Below are 23,158 nucleotides of genomic sequence, written 5' to 3'. Positions count from 1 at the left end.
GCCAGAGCCACCCCCACCTCCAGCTATCACAGAATCTGTGATACACTCGACTGGCCCCTGGCTGAGGGATCTTCATGACCTTTATTGCACAGACTGGGAGAGAGCAGCAGGGTTATACCCCCAACCCCACCATCCTCTTCATTTAAAGCATCAGCCTCCTCCCCTGCCATTTCCGTTCAGGGAGGCACAGTGTTCCCCATCTGTCCAGGGCTGCAGGTCTGGCAGCTGGGCCCAGTCCCGGCTCCCCAGCCCTGGTGAGCTCCAGGCTACCCTGTGCATTGTCCTCTGAGTCCAGGCCCTTGTGGGTCCCCAAGATGGTGGGGGTGCAGGGACAGAGAGCTTGCTGTTCTGCTCCTGATGTCACGCAGGGGCTTTCTGTGGGTCCTGGCATCAAGATGGCCTTGCACAAGTCAAGTGGCCCCATCCTCAAGGAGCTGGCTCAGCCACTCACAGCTCCTCCCGAACCCGAGGTGCCTTTCCAGCCTTGTCTTGGACCCTCTGGTGCCTGCGGCTAGGGGGCTCTGGGGAAGGGTCTTTGCTGGGCATTTCTTCCTCTTCCTCTTCCTCCTCCTCCTCTGACTCCTGCAGCAGTTCTTTGGCTTCTATCCACTCCTGGCATTGAGGAGGAGAATGTGGCCAGTTCCCTGCACCCACCTTCCCTGGGCCAGCTCAGCCCCTGCCCCTCACCGACTGTGAGCCTTCTCAGTGGTGCCTGCCCACCCTTCACGCACCAGGAGAACCACATCCCTTCCTACCCCACTCCTTACCTGCTCCCTGTGCTCAGGTGCCCATGTGTGCCACAGTGCCAGGGCACAGCGCCGTCCTCGAGTCACGGCCCACACCCCATGGGGATTCTCCCCACCGGAGCTGAAGGCTACAAGGCGTCCACAGCGAGGACGCACCCGAGCCTGGGGGGATGAGGGCAGGTTCAGCTCCAGGGACCGGCTCTCTCAGAGAACTTGGCCCTCACTCCCTAGAGCAGGATGGGGACAGGGGCACAGAGAGGGTCAGCCCTCTCGCTATCACTTCCCACTCCTTAATTCAGGGACTAGCTTGGGGCAAATGGGAAATCAGCTTCAACTTGCAGAGCAAAAATGCCAGATTAAGGCAAGAGAAGTTGGGAACCAAAGGAAAAAGGGGTCTCCACAGAGGGTCTCCTGTTGGTTCCTGATGCCCGGTACCCTGATTTTTCCCACTCAGCCCTTTGAACCCAGGGTGTGAAGCAATCTGGGGGTGGGCATGCAGTACCAGACTCTGTGTAGAAGGGGATATGGATATTGGAGCCATTTTCATACGCCACACCCAGAAGAAAAATCACTGCCCCTCTCCTCCTACCCAATCCTAGCCCCTGGTGTCTAGAAATTTCCCACTTAACATTCATTAATTGCTTATTATTACCAGGCACTGCCTCATTCTTTTAGGTACATTACCTAAATTGCTTCCTACAACGACCCTTTAAAATAGGTACTATTGCCCGGGCGAGGTGGCTCACGCCTGTAATCCCAGCACTTTGGGAGGCTGAGGCAGGCGGATCACGAGGTCAGGAGATCGAAACCATCCTGGCTAACACAGTGAAACCCCGTCTCTGCTAAAAATACAAAAAATTAGCTGGGCGTGGTGGCAGACGCCTGTAGTCCCAGCTACTCAGGAGGCTGAGGCAGGAGAACGGCATGAACCCGGGAGGCAGAGCTTGCAGTGAGCCGAGATCGCGCCACTGCACTCCAGGCTGGGCGACAGAGTGAGACTCCGTCTCAAAAAAAAAAAAAAAAAAGGAGAAAAATAGGTACTATTATTATCACCTCAATTTAGGAAACTAAACCTCAGAAAGGTTAAGAATGTGAGCCCCAGTCGAGGTGGCCCTGGTATCTGTGCGCCAGCCACTGTGCTCATCTCACTGCAAAAAGGAAGAGCTATTTCAAGTTCCCCAAATCCCTAGAATAAGGCCATGGAGTCCTGGAGGCACCTGCAAGCTCTGCTTCATTCACCCTTCTTTAGGAGGTGAGACGAATAGCGATGGCAGGGTTGGGGGGCCCACCTGCAGACCTAGCTACGGAGGAAGCAGCGGGAGGGCTGGGGAGGCAGGGAAGTGAAAGGGTTAAAAGCACAGGCCATTTCCCTGTATTTGCCTCTGGAACCTTCTGTTTTGAATCCTGACCCCACAGCTGGGCCCTCTGTCACACCATCACACACCCCCCACTCCACGCACCGTGACAGTGAGGGCGTTGGGCTCGGTGAAGAACAGGTCCCCACCCTGGAAGTCATCGTTGAGGTAGAGGAGTCCACTGCGGAGGGAAAAAGGCAAGAGGCAGTGAGACCCCAACCCAGGCCCAGGCCGGCAGTGGGATGACCTTTGTCTGCCCACCTGCCTGACCCCTAGAGGGGCTGCCCACCTGTAGTCCCGATAGGTGTAGGCTGGGGGCTCCCGCCAGCACTCTCCGGTGTCGGGGTCCAGGACACAGTTGTCTGCATGCACTGGGTGACTCAGGTCCATGCGCTGCTCTTGCTCTCCTAGGACACAAAGTGGTCTGGGGGTACCTCTGTGCCCCTGTGCCCATCTGCCACCCTGTGGGCTCATGCCGTGCACATCCACCCTGGGGCTCTTGGGGGCAGTGTCCTGGGGGCAGGGCCTGAGCTTGGAGAAGAGCAGTGGGGGTCCCTGTCATACCTTCTATGGCGCTGCGGCACACCAGGTGGGTGAAGGACAGATGCAGGGGCCGTTCCGGGGAGAAGTAGGCCTGGGTCAAGGTCCGCACCCGCTCGCTCACCTCCAGAAGCAGCTTAGCACCCTGACTGCCCACTGTCCCAGCCCGGGCCAGCTGCAGGCAGCGAAAGGCAGCACAGAAACGGAGGAAGGCAATGGGAAGGTGGTCTCAGCCCTAGCTCCTGCCCATCTCTGCTGCTCTCTACCCGGAGGTTCGGAGTGTCTCAGCATCCAGCTCTGTCCATCAGCCCAAACTGCTCCTTCTGTCTTTCCATGACAACAACCCCGGCCCCAGCTCTCAGAACATCCCTTTTCTCCATGCTGGGTCCTATCAGGTAGTCTCGGTCCCAAGAAAGCTCCTTCACAAAAGCCCAGGCCCTGGGGCCCGGCTTCCTGCACAGCCTCTCCTCCAGGTCTGGGCATCAGATGGACCCGGGTGCCTCCTGTGCTCACCTGTGCAGCCTTAAGCACTGTGAGCCCCTCGAAGCGTTCATGGGGGGTGTGAGGGGAGCGGCGACCACGATAGCCAGACCTGGCTCCAGCCCCAGCTGCATCCTAAATAGGGAAGAGTTTACCGTGGTGTCACTCCCCCAGCCCCTCACTGTCTGCAGGGCTGCAAGACCCTCCCTCCGGCCCTCCCGCTCCCAGAAGAAGCTAGATGCTCCCACAGTTCTGTTGCAGCTCCTCTTCCTGAATGCTGCTCCTTCCCAGAGAGTGCCCCCCGCCACGGCTGGCCGACTGTCCCTCTCTGGTACAGGCTGGAATCCCGCTTACCAAGGGGACTGTGGACAGAACTCGGGAGAGCTTCTTACAGCAGTAAGGGGGCCTCTGAGAGGGTAGGGACAGCTGGGAAAGTGGGGCAGAGCTGGGAACTAGGCAGGAAGGGCTTGATCATTAATCCCTGATAAGCCAAGAATAGAGGAGTCTCTCTGGAAACAGGACCCTAACAGGAAGTTCCACAGTTAGGCCAGGTCCCAGCAGGAAGCTGACCGGCGGTAGGGCGACAGCATCAGTGGGCTATCCTTCTCTGACCTCTTCCCACCTGACATTCTCTCGGGGAAACTATGGACTCCGTGGCTCCCCCACTCCTTGATACTGAGTCACAATTACCCAGCTACCTATGCGACCAGTCTCACTACCTGGAGGTCTCCTAATATTTGGATGTCTACAATGGAATCATTCCCTTTTCTGACACCCATTTTTTTGTCCACTTTTTGAATCTGTTTAAGCACCACTATCTAGTTACCCCTGCATACAAATCTCACTTCTGAGAGACACCGAGTCACCCAGGCCATCTAACCTGGGTTTTTTGTTTTTTGCTTTTGAGACCGGGTCTTGCTCTATCGCCCAGGCTGGGGTGCAGTGGCGTGATCATAGCTCACTGCAATCTCCACCTCCCAGGCCCCAGAGATCCTCCCACTTCAGCCTCCCAAGTAGGTGGGAGAATATAGGCGCATAGGCCCAGCTAATTTTTTGTATTTTTTGTAGAGACGGGGTTTTACCACAATGCTCAGGCTGGTCTGGAACTCCTGAGCTCAAGCCAGCCACCCGCCTTAGCCTCCTGAAGTGCTGGGATTACAGGTGTGAGCCACCTGGCCAGCCAACAGTGGCACTCGTCAATTACTCCGTTTTCCCGGTCTTTTCTCCTGCTGCATTCTACACACTGCCACTAGAGGGATCTACAACTTCTACAGGTTACTCCAGGCCCTGCACTTGGAGGTTCTACAGGAATGCAAAAGTCAACCGCTCCTAAAATCCTTCAATAGCTGTCTACCATACACAGATAAAAGTCCCAACTCCTTGGGAGGCCACAGAAGACCCTCACTGTCCCTGGGCCTTCATGTCTGGGCTCTCTCCCTCTTCCCCCATACTGCCTCTTGGTAACATACACCCTGATGATTCTATGTTCTTTTTAAATTAATTAATTAATTAATTTTTTAAAATTTATTTTTCGAGATGGAGTTTTGCTCTTGTTGACCAGGCTGGAGTGCAATGGCGGGATCTCGGCTCACTGCAACCTCCGACTCCTGGGTTCAAGTGATTCTCCTGCCTCAGCCTCCCCAATAGTTGGGATTACAGGCACCTGCCACCATGCCCACTAATTTTTTTGTATTTTTAGTAGAGACTGGGTTTCACCATGCTGGCCAGGTTGGTCTTGAACTCCTGACCTCAAGTGGTCCACCTGCCTTGACCTCCCAAAGTGCTGGGATTACAGGCATGAGCCACCACACCCAGTCAGTAATGATTCTATGTTCTAAGAACTTTACCATGTGCTAACTCATTTAATCCTCACAACACTATGACAAAAACACTATTATTATCCCCTTTTTATAGATGAGCAAACTAGGCTCAGAGATAGTAAAATAAATTGCCCAAGATCACACAAGTAATGACTATTGGAGCTGGCCCTGCTCTCACCCCTGTGCTTGACTGCAGTTCCCAGAATGCACCTTGCTCTTGTCCCTCTTAGACTGATTCCACCCCCCCATCACCTGGTTAACTCATCCTTCAGACTGAGCTCAAACACCACCTCTCCAGCAAGCCTTCTATAACTGTGCATTTCAGCACTTCTATTTGGATGAGTACATTTTTTTTGTTTTGTTTTGAGACAGAGTTTCGCTCTTGTTGCCCAGGCTGGAGTGCAATGCCACAATATCAGCTCACCACAACCTCCACCTCTCAGGTGCAAGCGCTTCTCCTGCCTCAGCCTCCCAAGTAGCTGGGATTACAGGCATGTGCCACTATGCCTGGCTAATTTTTTTGTATTTTTAGTAGAGACGGGGTTTCTCCGTGTTGGTCAGGCTGGTCTCAAACTCCCGGCCTCAGGTGATCCACCCGCCTCAGCCTCCCAAAGTGCTGGGATTACAGGCATGAGCCACCACACCCAGCCCAAGTACATACTTCTTTTACCAAACTTACCACCTGCTTATATTATGTATTTCCTTGTCTGTTTCCACCTCTACACTGGAGCTCCCAAAGGGCGGAGTCTATAATCATCTTCCTCTCCCTAGAACCTAGCAGTTTCTGGGGTACAGCAGCTACTCAATGAGTATGTTACTGAATGAGCACTAACCTGAGATAAGGGTTGAAGCTTCATAAATGGTAGCCTCAACCTGGTGAGTATGAGTCATTCAGCCCAAACTAGAAGGAGGGAAAGAAAGGCCTGCGTGTCTGCTGAGCCATCAGTCAAGCCAGTAACTAAACTCTTGGCTAACCAAGCAATCCTTACCTGCACACTCATCCATTTTTATGCCTTTGTGGTTTTTGTTTTGTTCTTCCTATCAATTTCTAGCAAAATTTGTAAAGAACATCCACCTGTGTCAGCTAAATTAAGACCCGAAGGAACTTATCCGCAGCTGAGAGGCAGTGGTAAGCACAGTCCCGGTTGGATAATCAGGACAGGCAGAATGATGGGGGCAGGCCAAGAGCAAGGGAACAGGCAGTTGTACCCAAGGGTCTTGAATGAGCTGATGAACTTGCAGGTCTTCCTACCTTAGCCAGCTGCAGCAGCACCCCACACTCAGCTGGGGTGAGCAGCCCATCCAACACCGCCCGCTCCGACCCATTCAGCTGCCTGGAATCCTGGGTCAAGGTCACACCCTCCAGGAGAAGGACATCTGCCAGGGAAAAGACAGAGCAGAGGTGGCTGAGCAACCCCTAAGGGCAGGCAGAGCAGTAGCTGGCAGCCCCCAGACCCTCCAGGCTCCTGTCTCCTCCCTCCCAGGAACTCACCCTTCCAGTAGGTCAAGGGCTTTGGCTTCGGGGGCTCATGGTCCCAAGGCCTCTTCTCTTGATCCTCTCTCAGGGGTGAGAGATGTGCTCAGTGGGTGCACAGGACAGTCCAGACCCAGCCTCCCAGCTAAGGCCGAGTGCCTCCCACCACAGGGCATCTCCTACCTGAGCTTTTCTCTAAGTGCCTCAGGGATGAGAGCTGCAGGGGTCCAGGGGTCCTGTGACAGTCCAGAAAAGCATCATCACCCACCAAGATCAGACCCTGGGATCCCTTACATTAGAGCTGAAATATCTCGTTAAGGTCCTCCTGTTTCCAGAGAGGGAGACGGAGGTAGGAAGAGCCTGGGAATCAATGTCAGGAGCCCTGGGAAGTGGACCAAACTCTGTAACAAGTACAACTATAACTCGTATAGCACTTACTATCTATCAGCTGGGGGCTATTCTAAGAGCTCCATTCATGGAAATTGAATTTCTCCTTTAAAGTTCACAATAGTCTCATGAAACAGACAGTATTAAAGTGCTCATTTTGTAATTGAGAGCCCTGAAATATGGAGAAGTAAAGTAACATGCTCAAGATCACACAGCTAGAAGTGACAGAGTTAGTTGTTTGTTTGGTTTTTTTTATTTTTTTTTATTTTGAGACAGAGTCTCACACTATCGCCCAGGCTGGAGTGCTATGGTGCGATCTCGGTTCACTGCAACTTCTGCCTCCCGGGTTCAAGTGATTCTCTTGCCTCAGTCTCCCAAGAAGCTGGGATCAAAGCCACCCGCCACCACGCCTGGTTAATTTTTTGTATTTTCAGTAGAGACAGAGTTTCACTATGTTGGCCAGGCTGATCTTGAATTCCTGACCAAGGCCCACCTCAGCCTCCCAAAGCAGAGTCAGGTTTTAAACTAGCCTCAGGCCAGGTGCAGTGGCTCACGCCTGTAATTCCAGTACTTTAGGGGGCCGAGGCAGGTGGATCACCTGAAGTCAGGAATTCAAGACTAGCCTGGCCAACGTGGTGAAACCCCATCTCTACTAAAAATGCAAAACTTAGCCAGGGAAGGTGGTGGGCACCTGTAATCCCAGCTACTCGGGAGGCTGAGGCAGAAGAATCACTTGAACCTGGGAGGTGGAGGTTGCAGTGAGCCAAGATCACACCTTTGCCCTCCAGCCTGGGTGACAGAGCGAGACTCTGTCTCCAAAAATTAAAATTAAAATTAAAAAACTAGCTTCAGAGTTCTCACTTTTAACCAGTGGTTCTCAAGCAGGATACTTCTGCCCCCCAGGGGTCAATTAAGCAAAGTCTGGAAACATCATTGATTGTCATGACTCAGGGGCTGTCAATGTGCTATTGATCTCTACTGGGTAGAGACCAGGGAAGCTGCTGAATACCCTCCAAGGCATAGGACAGGCCCTGCCCTCTGCCCCAACAAAGCATTATCCAAAATGTCAGATCCACAACATCAGTAGTGCCAGGAAGGCTGAGAATGCCTGCTTTATGCCCTAGTCCTAGCCACAGATAACCTCTGCCCCACAGTTTCCTCTCATAACTACAAGAAGAGAAATAAAAGCAGCAGTAACAGAGCTTTCTATATTGTTATCAAATGATGGGGTTTCAACAACCCTGTGACAACCCTGTGAAATAGATGTGATTATTCCAACTTACAGGTAAGGAAGTTGAGGCAGAGGCAAGTTGAAGTTCAGAGACGTTTGGGGCAGAGGAGGACTGACACTTAGGACTGTGTGACCCCAAAGCTGCCCTAACGACAGGCACACTATCTCTGTCCCTGTAAAACTGGGATGGCAGACTCTTCTCCAAGCCTCATGGTGGAAAAGTGGAAAACTCTGTTGCAAACCAAAGTGCCATTCCTCCTGGGAGTGCGGAGGGGTGGGATGGGACAGAAGCAGAATGACTCACAGGATCCTTGAAGCTGGTCCCCAGGTGCTCCATGGCATAGTAGAGCTGCCTCTTCTCCCCCAGGGATCGGAGGATGAAGCGTTGGATGTCCTGAGGGTGAGATGATGAGCAGTGAAGGGGGGCTGCAGGAGGGCAGGGAAACCCAGGCTCTAGGGCACTGCCTGGGTGCTCCATGCTCCCTGAACCTGGCACCATGCTCCCTGGTTCCTCCGTTCAACATTCCCCCTCAGCAGCTTCAGAGCGTCTGGGCTCAAACTGGAAAGGGTGTAGGGGGTGGGAGTGTGTGTGAGTGTGTGGGTGTGTGTGTGCATGAGCTCGGGGGCTGGTGGCAGGCAGGAGTGAGGTAAAGGCAAGAGAGATGGGACTGAGGGCTGGAATCGGAACTCCAGGCTGCCGTGGGGAGCAGGGAGTGGAGATGGAAGTCAGATGCTGGACTTGGAGTCCTCTGGGTGACTAGGATGCTTGGCTAAGAGGTCAGCAGGGGGTGGGGGTCCAGGTTGCTTCTCAGGTCTATTTGTTTGATTTGGGGCTACCTCCCAGGTAAGGGTGGAGAGCGGGTTACCTCTCTGGGTCCGAGGCCAGGTCTCGGCTCTCCCAGCTGGGCCTGGTACTGGTTCAGAGCCCTCTTGGCAGCCTCATCGTCCGGGTAGAAGAGCAGGACACTCAGGACATTTTCTATAGCCTGGGACAGATTGCCCACTGGAGAGGGAGTGACAAGGTCAGGGGTCAGGGGATAAAGACTTAGAGCACATTCATCCTTGGGGCAGAGGCAGTACTGGAGAAGGTGGTCTCCAGAGGCCAGCCAGCCAACTCCAAGAGCCCCCCTCCCACTGGCAGACAAGTTCAACTGCCGGTTCTTTCAAACGCTGGTGCAAACATACCTTAGCTGGAGATTTCAAAGAAGAGCAAGAGGGAGGAAAATAAAGGAAGGTGAGAAGCAGCAAGGCAGAAGGAAGCCCATCTCCTGAGCTTGTCACAGGCGCCAAAGGAGAGCAAATTAGAGTCCTTGTGAAGTGATGGTTCCCATGGAGCCCTGACAGTGAAACTACAAATCCAGAGACAGATGGGAGGGATAGAGAGATGGAGCTCAGGATAGCAGCAGAGGCAAATCTTCACTCCGCGTTTCCACCCTTCCCAAACTGACCCTGAGCATGGGCCTCATGTAGCCGCCTCAGCTGGCTGGGAAGGAAGTCTGGGACAGGGAAGCTGCGACCAGGGCGTGTGGCTGTTTCCCCTACACAGCGTTGCCGGCACTGCAGGACCTGAATCCAGTGTCCTGCAGAGGAGACCCGTGAGCCATTCAGCTTGTTCATGCCCCTCCCTGGGCACCGACCCACCCCACACACACTCCCAGCCCCTTACTTGCAATGGCCTCATAGAGGCCCCCCTGGCTCCCAGCCCCATTCTCCTCTTCTTCAGCCCCCTCCTGCTCCTCAGGGCCCTGGCAGTCAGCACGGCAGCTCTCCATCTGGGCCAGGCTCCCCTGCAGGGCCTCCTCTAGCCTGGGCAGTGCCAGTCCTGCCTCCTGGCGCTCCAGTAGCTCCAGGCCGGTGTCATAGGCTGCCTGTTGGGGAAGGGAGCAGTCACCTGAGATCCAGGGGGTTGCCAAACTGGGAGGTAGAGAGGAGAGTGGTGTTGGTCTCATTTGGGGCAAGGACTCCATGTCCCTCTTCACCATGGAGAAGAATAAGGGTGGGCCTCAGAATCATAATGTTGGAACATCAGATTTCAGCGATCATCCAGGAAGGAAATGAAGTCCTAGAGAAGGACTCCCCACCAGGGTCACTGAGGATCATGACCCCATCTCCGTATGCTCAAGCAGCACAATGCAGCAGTTTAGTGAGGCCTGTGTACCCCGCCAGGAAAAGGCTGGGGGCAAGACAGGGGTGGTGCTGGGGGTCTCACCCAGTGTGGGGGCGTCTCCAGGTCCCGGAAGCTCTGGGGCTGAACTCCCGACATTCGTCTGTACTTAGCCATGTCCTCTCGCATCTGCAGGTGCATGGGGTTTGCTACAAAGAAGGTGTGTGCTGCCGCGGCCGCCAGATCCAGCTTCTTCAACTGAGGAGGCGGAGGGAGGAGGGCATCAGAGCCCTGGGATGGAGGTCACACCTCTGCTCCCTGGTCGACCTCCCCACCCTACCCCAGACACACACTCTGGGTGCCCAAGAGCCTCATGGAAGACTGGCCAATAAGAACCGCCCACCGCGCAAATTGCAGACCCCCTAGAAGCCAGAACGTTGGGACTCTCAGAAGGCTGACACCGAAGGAAAGGGGGTCTAAAGACGTCGGAGTTGGGTGGGACATGGGCCTCAGGACTTCAGGACCTCGATTTGGGAGACCAGGTGGAAGTGATGGGCTTAAGTGAGGTGGGGAAGCGGGGGAGACCTCAGCGACCAGCAAAACCCGCAGGTCTCTAGGACCCTGAGCTGAGGTGAGTGCAACCGGCGCCCCGCTTCCCCAGCCACGTAGGCAACTGCTGCGGTACCGGCGGCTGCGGCGTGCTGTCCCCTCCCCGCCCGCAGAGGTCTGGCCTCGGAGGCTTCCAACCTTGCCTCCGTCTGCTCCTTCCTTTCCGAAGCTACCTCCTACCCCAAGCGAAGGTTCACACTCACCACCACCCCCGACACACACACACCCACGCACACTTCCCGTCCGACAGCCGGTTTCGCCCCCACCGCCTCCGCTTCATTCCTAGGAAGAGGCGGCCCTGTCCCTCCATCTTCGATCTGCTCCCGACCCGCCTCACGACCTCCCCGCCCCATTCCCACTCTGCTCGCACTCCCCCTCGGCTGCTCTTCTGCGATCTCAACAGGTCCTCGCGGTCGCTTAGCCAGCTCCAAAGCAGAGGCCCGCGGTACGCCCCCCAGCCCCGTCCGGGGTCCGGGCAACAGCATTCCGCCTACTACTGGGCATCGTAAAGTAGAACAGCGTCGTGGTGAGGGCTGGGACCCTCGGAGCTGCCCGGCCCGCTCCCCACCTGGTAATAGGCCCTCTGCAGGTAGTTGTAGGGCTCCCGACGGCGGAAGGCGTCCCGGAGCGTGCTCCCCACGCGAAGCCGCGCCGCGCCCCCGGGGCCCAGCCTCCGTGCTGCGCACTGGGTCAGGCAGTCTGCGCGGCGGAGCGCTGCACGGAGGAGCTGTCGCTCCCAGGACCCCTGCGTGGGTCCCGGCCCGGGGTCGGGCTCCGGGGTCCCGAGAAGCACGGCGGGGAGCGCGGCGCCCGGCTCGGCCGCGCAGCTCGCCCCGCAATCCAGCCGCACCCGGCCCAGCGCCGCCTGGCTCCGCAGCGCCTCCCGCAGCAGCGCCACGGCCGGCGCCCAAGCCCCGGCCGCGTAGGCGCGCAGCCCGTCCGCGTAGAGCAAGTCGGGGGCCTGCGGGGGCGCTCCCGGGGACAGCTGGGCCAGGCCAGGGGGCTCAGGGGACCCCGGGGGAGGCAGCAGCAGCAGTAACAGCAGCGGCCGGAGGAGCCGGAGCATGATGTCGGAGCCGCCGGCCGCCGAGGGGAAATGCGGGAGCCGAGAGGGAGGGAGAGGAAAGGGGGGAAGGGGGAGGGAGGGGAAGGAAGGAGAGGTGGAGAGGCGGAGGGAGAGGGAGAAGGGATGAGGGAGGCCGAGAGAGAGAGATGGGGCTGAGACCCGATGGTGGGAGAGGCCCATGTGAAAGATGGAGAAAGAAGAATGCTGAGTGGAGAAAGCTGGTCTAGTGTGGAACGAGAGGGAGAAACTGGGAAGAGGAGGGCAAAAGGCGGGAACTGGAGCAGGCCTGGGCATCCATGGAGGACCAGCGGTGACTTCAGCCCCTGAGGTCTGGAGGTAACTACTGGGGCAGTGTTCCCTCCACACACCCGCTTCTGGGTCCAGAAAAAGGACTGTGGACGCCGACCCCCGCTCCTCCCCCTCCCCCCTCCCCACACACACTCATCCACCCCTACACTCCTTTGGAGAAAGAGCTTTAAAATGCAGCAGGGAGGAGGTGTCCAGGCCCGGGACACTACGTCAGCCCCAAACCCTTTCCTGCCCATAAAGTGAGCCCCTGGATGGATTTGGGGTTAGGAGAGTTGGGCACTGGGACTGGAGCCACGCTCTAAAATCACCTCAACAAATCTGAACAGAGATCCTTCACATCCCAAACCAACAAAGACATGTGTGTCCTTAAGCCCTGCCCCCAGCAGGATATGCTCCTCCCAGCCTTCCCTGTGCGAGGCTGCCTGGTGGAGCGTGTGATCATTTCTCCATGTGTCCTTCTGTGCCTCTGTCTGCTGCCCCTGCTCCGTCGTGTCCTCTGTGAGCCTCTCCACCCTCCAAGCCCCTTTCCATCGCAGTACACTGGACACTGAGGTTTCCATGGCAACGTTTCAGACTTTAATACATATTGCTGGGGTGATGGAAGGTGAGTAGGGCATCTGGTCACTTGGATGGGAGAGAGCAGGGCCTTCTGAGCCCCAAATCTAGCGCCCGTCTCCCCAGAGTCTGGAGGCAGCTGCCCTACTCTCAGGGCCAGAATGAGGTGTTACTCACTCAGGCTTCCTCCTCTGAGTTCAGCAGGCCTGCTTGGGCTCACAGGGTCAGCTGGGGAAAGATAGGGTTGCCTGGGCCCCAGGATCCTCCCCAAGCCCTTGCACTTTCTTCAGCCCCCGTCAGGGAGCAGCGTCTCCCTGCACTTAGTCCCAAAGGAAGTCCAACAGCTCTGCTCTCAGGGGACCCAAGGGAGAGTCGGCGGGGTGAGAGGCCCAGTGGCCGGGGCCGACGAGGAGAGTGCCCTGGTGAGGCAGTCGGAGAAGGCAGAGGTGTCTCATCGATGAAGGTGGTGATCTCCTCCCGGAAGAAGCCAGGGCCCCGTGGGGGTCCCCCACCTGACCCCAGAACCCCACTCTCCAAGAATTGGCGAAGGCTGGCTAGCCCCCCACCACCTTCAGCCTCCTCCTCGTCCGCCTCATCCTCCAACCTGTGTCTTTGTCCCAGGTACTCAGGAGGACCCCCGAGGGCCCGGCTTTGGGCTGGGAGGACCCGGATGTCATCAGAGGATGACCACTTGTGCAGGAAGGAGCCTGGTTCCCGAGGGGTAGAGAAGATGTTTGTCTCATCATGGGACAGACGCCGGGATAGGGGGACCTGGGAAGAGGAGCAGGTAAGACCTGAAGGTGCTGCAGGGACAGAGGCAGAGGCAGGAACCAAGTGGGGACTCCAGAAGATGGTGCCACCTTCTTAACCTTCTTCAAAACGTTTGCTCCGGTGGGCAAACCTGGCCCCACGAGGTCTGAAGGGATGCCTCTCTTACTATAGTTTTCTTTCACCCAGCTTTATGGTGCCCTGAAAGCCAGGGCTAGGGAAGAGGGGATTGGGGTGCATAACAGACACTGGAGAAAAGTGATGAGGGGCACCAAGGGTAGGAGGTGTATCCCCCAGTTCCATACCTGTAAGTAGTGGACTCTCTCAAGAGGAGGGAAGAGCATGTGCCTTCCAGGAAGCAGCTTCACCTGGGCGGGGTCCCGGCTCCCTGGTCCTGTAGCTCCGTTAGCATCAAAGCGAACTTTGCAAACTCGGCCCTCTGCATAGTCATCACAGCCCCCATCTAGGAGAGAAAATGGGCAGAGCTGTTACAGGCAGGGAATGCCTACCAACCCCGCCCACTGCCTTTATAAGCTCCCAGAGACCCCTTTAGTTCCCATTAGCCTATATGTGCCGAGAGGACAGTGAGAGTAGCTAGCATTTTCTGTGTTCAGTGCTAAATCCTGAGTGGAGTGCTTCATACATATAGATGAAGTTATTGAAACAATTACATGCCCTCCCCCAAGAGCCATCCCTATAGCTGGGGGCCTCTCTCAGGAAGCTCAGGTTCCCCATAGTGCCAGAGCTGGGTAGTGTGGACTTCTGGAGGGGAGCCTAGGCCCGGTGAAGGGAGCCCTGAGTGCTGCCGGAAGCAGTAAGTGGACAGCAGGGTGCCTGCTTAGGGAAAGGGGAGCCCAGGGTGGTGCAGGTTCTGTCCAGTAGGGGGCACTCCAGGGCAGCCCATCCTCTGACTGAGAAGGAACGGCAGGAAAGGGAATAGATAGATGTCCAGGAAAGCCAAAGCCCAGCCCCTCCTCTGACCGTCATCTCCATCCTCCTCAGACATGATGGCCACGCATTGCTCCCACACTGTGCGCACGTCGGCGCGGTAGCGCTCGCAGGACCAGATGAAGGAGGGCAGCAGCAGCGTCTGTGCCATGGAGCACCACAGCACAGCCAGCACCATCCAGGGGGGCGCCGAGTCCGACTTGAGAGAGAAGAAGCTCACCACCTGGGGAAGGGTGGGAGTGGGCTGGGTCAGGGCCAGAGCTGAGGAGCCCACCTGAACCCCATATCCTAGTGCAGCTGGTGGGCAAGACGTCAGAAGTAATGCCTGATCCCTGTGATCCAACAGAGGTGAAGCCGGAGGTGGAGATGGAGTGAACAGAGGGAAGGAACTGACTCAGAGGAAGGTCGGGGAGAGCGCTGGAGGCAAAGCCCTGCGGTCAGGAGGGAGAGGAACAGAGGCGGACCAGGAAGCATAGAGACAGAGAGGAACCCAGGAACAGTGACTAGATGGGGTGGTGGGGTGAGCCCTGTGGGGTTTCCACCCAAGACTGCTCAGAGACCATGTGGCATCCAGAGGGAAGGAGGGAATGAAGAGTGGAGCCCAGCAGCTGGATGAGAGGTCTGCGGCTGAACTGTGGAGCTGCAGGATGGATGACGGAGCTGGAGGACAGGTAGTGGAACTGAAGGACGGTGATGGAGCTGAGGAGTGGGAACTGAAGCAGATGCTGGAGCTGGGGTAGACAGGGTAGTGGGAACTAAAAGTCAGATGATCAAGATGGGGGCCACAAATGGAGTGGGGGATGGACAGAGGAGAGGAAGATGGATGATGGAACTAGAGGAGAGATGACGGAGCTGCTGTATGGCTGATGAAGTTGGAGGTCAGGTGATGATGCTGGGGCCTGGATATTGGGGAGAACAGGTGGGGAGGACCCCGATCTCACCAAGATGGGCACCCCTGTGAGTGAGTCATAGAGAAAGACGATGGCGCTGACCAAGTTGGTGACCTGCAGGGATGTCTTGGCAGACTCCGAGCCATCCAGCGAGGACCGCCGCTTCCCTCGGGCATCCTCCACCACAATGGCTGGCACCTCAAAAGCTGGCCGGGTACCCAAGCCCCCTGGCCCACCCGCTTTGGTCCCCCCACCGCCCCCCACTCTCCGGGCCTGCCGAGCCCTCCTGGGCCGGGCCCACAGCGTCTGGTAGAAGGTGATGGCCACACAGACCAGCCCCATGACAATGCCCCCGAGTAGCAAGAGGCTGAAGCAAACACCAAAGCCGAGGCCGATCTTGGAGACTATGAACTGGCAGCCGCGGGCATAGTAGCGCTCGCCGTTGTTGTGCCAGCCAATGGAGGGCAGTGTGGAGAGGATGAAGCTGACCATCCAGATGCCCATGACGGCATGCAGCGCCTGCTTCTTGGCGTTGCTGAGGCGGTAGTTGACTGGCCAGCGCACCATCCACATGCGATGGTAGGAGAGCGAGGCGACCGTGAAGCAGGTGGCCAGGGCCAGGGTGTAGTAGGTGGACACGAAGACCTTGCAGATACTCTCGTTCCAGTCATAGTCGGAGGAAGCCTGACGCCGCAACTGTACCACAGCAAAGGTGGTGAGGGGCACAGCTGCCATGAGTATGTGTGTGCCCGCTAGGAAGCACAGCAGCAGCTCCAGTGGCTTGTGCTTCTGCTGCTTGGCCGAGATGCTGAGGATGATCCAGGCATTGGCCAGCAGCGCCAGGAGCCCACAGGCCAGCCAGGACAATGCATTGGAGCGCAGGGAGGCCTCCTCTGCCCCCGCCCCGCCCCGAGCCATCCTATCCTCAGCCCCCCACCCCCTTGAGCTCCGTGGGGGTGGGGGCTAGGTCTCACCCAGGAGCCCCACTCACAAACATGCCCATGATCCCCACAATCCTCGCCCTGTCAGCAGGCAGGCTGCCCCCAGGCTCACCCCAGTGCTCAGCATTGCATGATCGACCCAGCTGAGGGCAGATGTGGAGGGCAGGGGAGGAGACTGAGGGTCAGCAGAGGCAGTCCTCAGCTTTCATACTGGGTGGGGCCTTCCTTAAGCATCCCTGCAATTGATGGGGCAGGCAAGCTGGCTACTTTCCCAACTGTGAGGCTGGCTGGGGGGTTCTGGTCCCCATGCTGGGACTTCCAGGTCTCTTTTTCCTCTTGTTCTTGACCAGTCAGGAATCTTCTGGATGCCCCAGGGATTTGGGGGTGGGGCTCAGCCCCCTGGACAGGCTGCAAGGGAAAGATGAGATGTGGGAGGGAGAGGGCAAAGGTAGGGCATAGGCTGGTCTATAACCAGCCTCCTGTGCCCCCTTTCTTGAAACTATAGGGATAACTGATTACTAGGGCCCTGAGGGTCATTCACAACATTCCTTTGCCTTAAATCAGACAGGTAAACACCCCGCACAGATGAGAGCCCCGCTCTTCCAGACCTCTAGGGAAGAGGGTATTCCCACCTCCCTGTCTCCTTTAGCCCTTTCTCCTCCCGCTGGAACTCCCGGGTTCCTTCTTAGAACATCCCCTGCTCAGCACTACTCCACCCCTATCTTCAAGTCCCTAAATGTCTCTTCAGAACTACTGATGGGAGACACATGACTGGTTTCCTCTTGAGGGTTCACAGTGAACGGGGATATGGCATTACAGCCTTCCTCCCCTACCTGCCGGTCTCCTGGATGCGGGGGTCTTGGTGCTTAGCCCCTACTTCCCCAAACCTGGATGATCACCCTCCAGCTCCCCAGATCTGGGAAAATGGGAGAAAGGAGTCTGGGACCGAAGGGGGTGCTAGGGAACCTGAAGGCGGGGAAACCGCTGACATCAGAAGCATCCAGAAATGGAAAGAGGGGGAACTAGGGAGAAGGAGGAGAGTTTGAGCAGAAGAGAAAGAGGGGGCAAAGTGGTAGTATCTGAAAATAGCAGGAAAAGCTCAAACCCCCTGGAGAGGAGGCTTTGGAGGGAGGAGGGACTGGAGGAGGGAGGGAGGGAGGGAGCAGTGAATAGGAGGCTGAGAAGAAAAGCCAAATGTTCAATAAGGTGCTGACTCCCGCGGGGAGACCTTGACTCTTCCTCCCTGGCCCAGAGCCTCAGTTTCCCTCTGATGGGAGGAAGGATGGTCCCAGTTTTAGTGCGTGATGCTGAGCTTCAGTGAGCCCTGGGAAGGGGGTAAGGGAATCGGGTGAAACCCTGAACAGAGTGAGGCTGTAAGGAAGCGCATAATGGCTTTAGAGTAAGTGGGGTAAAATGGGGCACAGCAGTGAAAGGGTCTGTTTCCCATGGAAGCAGCTCAGACCCTTGCTTTCCCCAAGAGGTCCTGGTCCACCCCCACCCTTGGCTTCCCTCCGGAGCCCAGTACACCCTAGTTGCCATGGCAATGGCCAGCCAGAGGGAGGTGGAGGGATTTGGCCATGAGCAGCCCCCAGTGTCCTCTCCTACAGCCCTGGACCCCTTCCCACCCACCTCTACCCAGGCCCAGCTGGTGGGCTCAGGACGAAAGAGATAGGAAGTCAGAGAGGGAAGGAGGCAGGAAAGATGTGAAGGACAGAGAGAGGGAGGTGAAGGACAGGGAGAGATCAGAGGAAGGTGGGAAGGGGGATCTGGGAGGTTCCCTAGCCGACGGGGTCCCTCGCCCTTTGGGGTGAAGGAGTAAGGTCAGGCGGCTCCTCCCTCCTGTCCCCCTCCAGGTTCTCCAGGGCAGAAACAGCAGGTGGCTGGGAGGAGGGGTGGCCTAGGGGAGAGGAGGCAGCTTGGGGGGAAAAGGGAGGCAACACAGGGGTTGGGGCAGGGGTCGTCTTACCTCTGGCTGCGCCCAGCACTGCCATGGAGACCGCACTCCCGACGCGGCTCTCTCAGGCTCCCGCTGCCTGCCGGCTCCAGCTCACCCGCCCTCCTCCCTCCTTCCCTCTCTCCCTCCCTCCCTTCCCCCGGGCCTCCCTCCTCCCCCTCAGTCCCGGCCTCCCTGGCTCAGCCTGCGGCTCACTCAGTCTCTGCCCCTCTCACTCTCCAGGACCCTCTCTCCCATGGTCATCCTGCCAGTGAGCCCAGGAGAGGGGGACTGCAGGACAGCTCTGTGGGGTGGGGGGCGGGAAACGAGTGTAGGGTGGGGAACTGGACGGTGGTGACTAGGGGAGGAGGGGCAAGGAAGGCGCCGAGAGGGAGGCGGGTGAGGAGGATGGCTGGGAACCGGCTTCATTGGTGAAATGGTTCATGTCCTGCCCCCACCCCTTCCCGTTTTTCAACACGAACACAAGCTCCAAGAGGCAGCTGGTGTTGTTGGGGACTGAGGAGCTAGCTGTTCGGGGAGGAGGAAGCGTGTGTCACTGTGTATATCTGTGTGAGGGCTGGGCCTTGAGTTTGGGAGTGAGGGGGCTTGTGGTGCAAGCTGGGGCTGCTTGTGGAGTTGAGGGTGGGTGTGCACAAGCTAAAAGGATGTGGGCGCATGCATGCACACAGACACACACACACTGCTTCCTCCTCCTGGAACACAAACACACATGTTGGGGATACAATTTGCACACACATGTTACAGTTTCTCACAGTCCTTTTTCTCTGCCACACACATACACCAGGAGAGCTCACGCAACCCTGAGTCTCTCCCCCACAGTATATCACACACGTGTAATTACAGAGTCTCAGCCTCACACACACACAGGCCCACACAGAGCCCTGTGGGTTGTGGAGGTGGATAGCCAGCCTCCACAGAATTTTTCCCTCTCCAGGGAAACTTCATCTCCTTCCTGGGGCACGCCAGGCAACCTCTCCTCTGGGTCCGACCCCAAAGACCAGAAGATTCCTGGTCCCCAGAGAAGGGGTCTCTCTCTCTTTCTCTGTCTCTCTCTCTCTCTGTCTCTCACACACACATACACACACACACGAAGAGCATCTTCTTTTAGTAAGTTTATTGTATTTTTCTTTCAGCTCAGGGGAGCAGGGGTGGAGAGTGGGCACAAATGCAAAGTAAGCAAATGGGGAGCCCCAGCAGCAATAGGGTGGTCTTCCTGGAAGAGGCAGGCTTTAAAGATAGGAGGAGAAGGAAAGAGGGAAAAGGAGTTGGGACTGAGGGAAGTGGTGAGGAAGGGTAGGAAGAGAGGGGATCCCGAGAGAAATGGATCAAGAAGAAGACAATTTGTAACCCTGATTTCCCTGTGTCCTGACTGGTCTGGAGGAGGGTAAGGGAGGGTGTGGGGCAGGAGCAGAGCCTGGCACAATCACCTTTGAGGTCGCTTAGAGGGTTCCCTCTCAGGCTAGCTATCCCTTCTCCCAGCAAAACTCGCTTCCAGGAGGTTCTGCACAGGGTGAGTGGCTGGTCACTGGGCATTGTCTGCCACAGGGCCTGTGCTCCCAGCCTGCACTCTGATTAGAAGAGCCAAAGGCTTTGTCCTCTGGTAACAGATTCTGCCACCAGCGGGGGATGAAGGAGGGATTTTAGACAGGGAGGCCTTCATCCCTGCTTATAAATTCTCTAAGATGGGCCCTTCCCATGGGTGCTGTGCTCCTGCGAACCCAACAGTACACCCTGAGTACCCACCACTAGCCACTGGTGACAGCCGTGTGGCATTTGTCCCTGCATTCAAGAGGCAGCAGTGGAACTTGGGACAAGGGACCTGGGTTAGTCCCTACTCCAGCACTTGCTAGCTGTATGACCTTGGGTAATCAATCATCTAGCTTTTCTGAGCTCTGATTCTGGTCTGTAAACTGGAGATGATCATCTTAGTTCTGTCACTGCCAGCCTTGTAGGATTTTTGTAAGTCTCAAACAGACAGAGGATGTGAAGCATCCCTTGTGGCTGTGTACATGCGGCTATGTCCAGTGGGGCTGCCTGTGCAAGGTCAGGACGTGAGTCTGTGGCCCCACCCACACAGGGTGAGACGCAGGCAGCATGGGGCAGGAGGTGCTGGCTACCAGAAACCTCTGGATCTGCATCTAGCCTTGATTGGCTTGGCTGTGTGATTTTGTGCAAGTTCCTGCCCTCTGTGGTCCCAGGGTCCTGTCCTGTGAAATAACAGTCCCATGTTCCATGTTTCCGGACACCCAGCCTCACCCTCCATGCCAGCCAGGGCTGGCCCTGAACACTCCCCTGGGATCCAAATGAGCAGTGGGGAAGAAGGTCAGAGAGAAATAATGAGAGAAGGGCTAGGGCTTGAAGGAAAAGGAAACGGTGGGGAGAATGGTGTGATTAAGCCTCTGGAAAATAGAGAGCAACACTTAACCAATGAAGCTGGAGCCTAACCCAGGAGAAACAATGGCAAATCGTAGAGGAGGCGAACAGGAGGCCAGAGGCCTAGGATCTGCTACATTCATCTGGTCCGCAGGCCATGAGCCCAACGGGAAACGCGGGGCAGACACCTGGGGAGGTTGCAATTGGGATCTCCCTGGCCCCGTGCCTCAAATGGGGCTACATGTCTTCTGAAACCGGCTGCAGGAACAAAGAAGAAGGGGAGCAGGTCTGTCCCCGCTGCAACCCCTTTATGTTCTAGCAGCTCCATGGCTTTTCCAGCGCAGTGCTAGCCTCTGGGCCACAGCTGCAGAACTAGTCCAGAAAGGCCCTGGCCTGCTGCTCCTTCAGCTCCACCCTCCCACTTTCTGCCTCCTTGTAGCTCCTGGCCATCTTTTCCCACCCCTCTATCCTCTCCACCACACCCCTTTAGCCCCAGTCTCCTCACCTCCACTCCCCCCAACTCTCCCTCCTCAACTCCTTCCTCCTGTCCATCCTCCCTTCCTGCCCCCTTTGTCCCCTCTTCCTCCCCATCCTGTCTCACTCCCTCTCCCCACCCTTTTTCCCTCTCCCAGCCCCTCCTCCCAGATCCTTACTGAGGGCACTGGCAGGTCTTCTTCTCACTGAGGAGTCTCTTGATCTGAGACATCCGCTGTGCTTGACGCTGTCCAGGGACAAGAAAGGGAGTCATGAGGGTTCCAGGCCTCCAGAAGGGAGGTGCCCCTTGGCGGGGGGATTGGGGGAAGCTGGGAGAGGAGAAGCAGTTACATAGCTCAGGCCATCTATCCTGGAATTAACTCTCTGCTCCTTTCTGTCTCTCCCTTGAGTGGCATCTGGGTCAGGGCAGCAGGGGAACTTAGGGGTGGGCAGAGGGAGCTGGTCATAAGCAGGTCCCATATACGGGATCTCCTGGTACGGGACTCAGGGGTTTGAGGGCCCTGTGGGGACCAGGTGTGGGGTCACTCACCCTTCGATGCCGGCACCTGACACAGAAGAAGATGCCTAGCCCAGTGAAAAGCAGGAGGCCCGCGACGCCCCCCAGCACAATCAGGGCCATTGGCTGCACTGGGGTGGGCCATGTGGGCAGAACTGCAAGGGAAAGAAATGTGCTCAGTGCACCACCCTCCTCCACAGGCCAGCGGACTGAGGACTGACCTGCAACTCCGCCTGGCCAGTCTCTGGTTTGATCCTGGGGTTGGGAGAGAGGGGCAGAGTGCTTGGGGACTCTTAAAGGCCGCCAGTGCTGGGGAATCGGTTTTATGTTTGAGAGACCACAGGGCACTCTGCAGAGGTAGAAGCAGTGGTCTAGACCCTGGACTCTATGTGTGTGTGTGAGTGCGTGCATGTGTGAATGTGTGTGCATGTGTGAATGTGTGCATGTGTGTGCATGTGTGAATGTGTGTGCATGTGTAAATGTGTGCATGTGTGTGCATGTGAGTGTGTGTGCGTGTGTGTGTATGAGTCTGTGTGAGTGCATGTGAGTGAGTGTGTGAGAGTATGTGTGTGTGTGCATGTATGTGAGTAGATGGGTGTGAGTGTAGGTGTGAGAGTGTGGATGTGTGTAGTGTGTGTATGAGTGTGTGCGAGTGTGTGAGTGATGTGTGTGGGGGTGTGTGAGAGTTTATGTGAGTGTGTGTGAGTGCATGTGTGAGTGTGTGTGTGTGTCTGGATTTGGAGAAAAGCCAGGAGCCAGGGAGGAGGGCTTTTGGTCAGGTGGACCCCATTCCTCGGCTGTAGACCTGAGGGAGTCAGAACTTGTAGAACTACAATTGGCAGCCTAGAGCCCAGGACCACAACCCACCTCACCTCATCACTTCTATGCCTCCAGGACACCATCCCCATAACACCCCAACTCAGGCATTGGGAGGCTGGGACTCTGGGTGGTCTCTGCCAACCACAGGAAGGTCCCGTAGCGCAGGAGGCAGAGGCCATGGAACCTGGGTCCTCACCCTTGATGTTGGATTCTAGCAGGACCTGTCCCGAGTCACTCAGCAGACACTGCCACATTCCCGCCTCAGGGTTCAGCACCCACACCGCCTTCGCCTGCTTCGAGACCGTGGCCGCCTTGTTCTCCAGTTTCAAGCTCAGCATCAGCTTAGGGGAGGTGGGTCCCCACACCTCACAGGTCAAATTTTCCTGGAACTGAGTGGCTGCAGAGGAATGAGAGGCTGAGATTGAAAGCCTGAGATTCAGTAGAACAATTAAAATGACATTCTATATGGGCGGCCTTCTTTTAGCCTTTTAGAGCAGATTTTCATGCAGTCGTATGAGAAAAAACAGCGTTTGGGGTCCAGTGGTATTGGATTCGAATCCCAGCTCCACTGCTTAGCAGCTGAGTGCCTCTGGGCAAGGGACTGAACAACCTACGCCCGGACAGTAGTAAAGGCAGATATACATGCAGTGTCTGAATGGGGCCCGGCCCGTGCTGAGCATTAAGTGTTAGCCATTATTATTTGTGGAGTTGTTATGATGATAAGGAGATAAGGAAGCCAGAAACTCAATTTGGAGCTTGACATTATCATCATTACTATCATACAGAGAGCAGATTTCA

General features: G+C 56.6%; 3 protein-coding genes across 6 annotated transcripts in view; all 3 read right to left on the bottom strand.

Moving 5' to 3' along the window:
• Positions 1-62: 62 nt before the first annotated feature.
• Positions 63-12,175, bottom strand: P3H3 (prolyl 3-hydroxylase 3). 2 transcript variants are annotated; one of them, XM_007967409.3, is made up of 15 exons: positions 11,315-12,167; positions 10,243-10,395; positions 9,700-9,901; positions 9,482-9,613; positions 8,900-9,036; positions 8,338-8,427; positions 6,599-6,651; positions 6,434-6,501; positions 6,194-6,318; positions 3,155-3,256; positions 2,666-2,816; positions 2,391-2,508; positions 2,207-2,282; positions 768-908; positions 63-612 (listed from the first exon to the last, which is right to left on the bottom strand). In XM_007967409.3, the coding sequence occupies exons 1-15, from the start codon at positions 12,104-12,106 to the stop codon at positions 448-450; spliced, it is 2,505 nt and encodes an 834-aa protein (XP_007965600.2). In that variant the 5' UTR covers positions 12,107-12,167; the 3' UTR covers positions 63-447. The 2 variants fall into 2 exon arrangements, with proteins under 2 accessions (XP_007965600.2, XP_007965601.2); XM_007967410.3 differs by lacking the exon at positions 63-612 and having other exon boundaries at positions 866-973; positions 11,315-12,175.
• Positions 12,176-12,674: 499 nt separating this feature from the next.
• GPR162 (G protein-coupled receptor 162) lies at positions 12,675-18,306 on the bottom strand. 2 transcript variants are annotated; one of them, XM_007967411.3, is made up of 5 exons: positions 18,190-18,306; positions 15,334-16,631; positions 14,426-14,615; positions 13,750-13,907; positions 12,675-13,447 (listed from the first exon to the last, which is right to left on the bottom strand). In XM_007967411.3, the coding sequence occupies exons 2-5, from the start codon at positions 16,198-16,200 to the stop codon at positions 12,893-12,895; spliced, it is 1,770 nt and encodes a 589-aa protein (XP_007965602.3). In that variant the 5' UTR covers positions 16,201-16,631; positions 18,190-18,306; the 3' UTR covers positions 12,675-12,892. The 2 variants fall into 2 exon arrangements, with proteins under 2 accessions (XP_007965602.3, XP_007965603.3); XM_007967412.3 differs by having other exon boundaries at positions 16,336-16,631; positions 18,190-18,305.
• Positions 18,307-19,276: 970 nt separating this feature from the next.
• The window catches only part of CD4 (CD4 molecule), a 28,391-nt gene continuing 24,509 nt past the window's right edge, over positions 19,277-23,158 (bottom strand). Inside the window, exons 7-10 of one of the 2 annotated variants that reach the window (XM_007967413.3) lie at positions 22,557-22,757; positions 21,575-21,696; positions 21,204-21,271; positions 19,277-20,808 (exon numbers count right to left, since the gene is read on the bottom strand). In XM_007967413.3, coding sequence (XP_007965604.3) covers positions 20,778-20,808; positions 21,204-21,271; positions 21,575-21,696; positions 22,557-22,757 — 422 coding nt within the window. In that variant the 3' untranslated portion in view covers positions 19,277-20,777. The other variant, XM_073020425.1, reaches the window with a different exon arrangement.

Source organism: Chlorocebus sabaeus, chromosome 11, assembly GCF_047675955.1.
Source record: "Chlorocebus sabaeus isolate Y175 chromosome 11, mChlSab1.0.hap1, whole genome shotgun sequence".
Classification (NCBI taxonomy): domain Eukaryota; kingdom Metazoa; phylum Chordata; class Mammalia; order Primates; family Cercopithecidae; genus Chlorocebus; species Chlorocebus sabaeus.
This window is presented reverse-complemented; position numbering and strand designations above follow the sequence as displayed.

What these genes read in the sequence shown, in the direction of transcription:
- P3H3 (XM_007967409.3), bottom strand. Translation starts at nt 12,106, where the DNA reads ATGCCCAGGCCTGCTCCAGTTCCCGCCTTTTGCCCTCCTCTTCCCAGT. An exon ending in TGGAGACGCCCCCACACTGG is followed by an intron (nt 9,902 to 10,242) that starts GTGAGACCCCCA and finishes CTTCCCCAACAG; the next exon opens with GCAGCCTATGACACCGGCCT. An exon ending in GGACCAGCTTCAAGGATCCT is followed by an intron (nt 6,652 to 8,337) that starts GTGAGTCATTCT and finishes GGACTGTCACAG; the next exon opens with GACCCCTGGACCCCTGCAGC.
- GPR162 (XM_007967411.3), bottom strand. Translation starts at nt 16,200, where the DNA reads ATGGCTCGGGGCGGGGCGGGGGCAGAGGAGGCCTCCCTGCGCTCCAAT. An exon ending in TCACAGGGGTGCCCATCTTG is followed by an intron (nt 14,616 to 15,333) that starts GTGAGATCGGGG and finishes ACCCTTCCCCAG; the next exon opens with GTGGTGAGCTTCTTCTCTCT. An exon ending in TGAGGAGGATGGAGATGACG is followed by an intron (nt 13,908 to 14,425) that starts GTCAGAGGAGGG and finishes TTTCTCTCCTAG; the next exon opens with ATGGGGGCTGTGATGACTAT.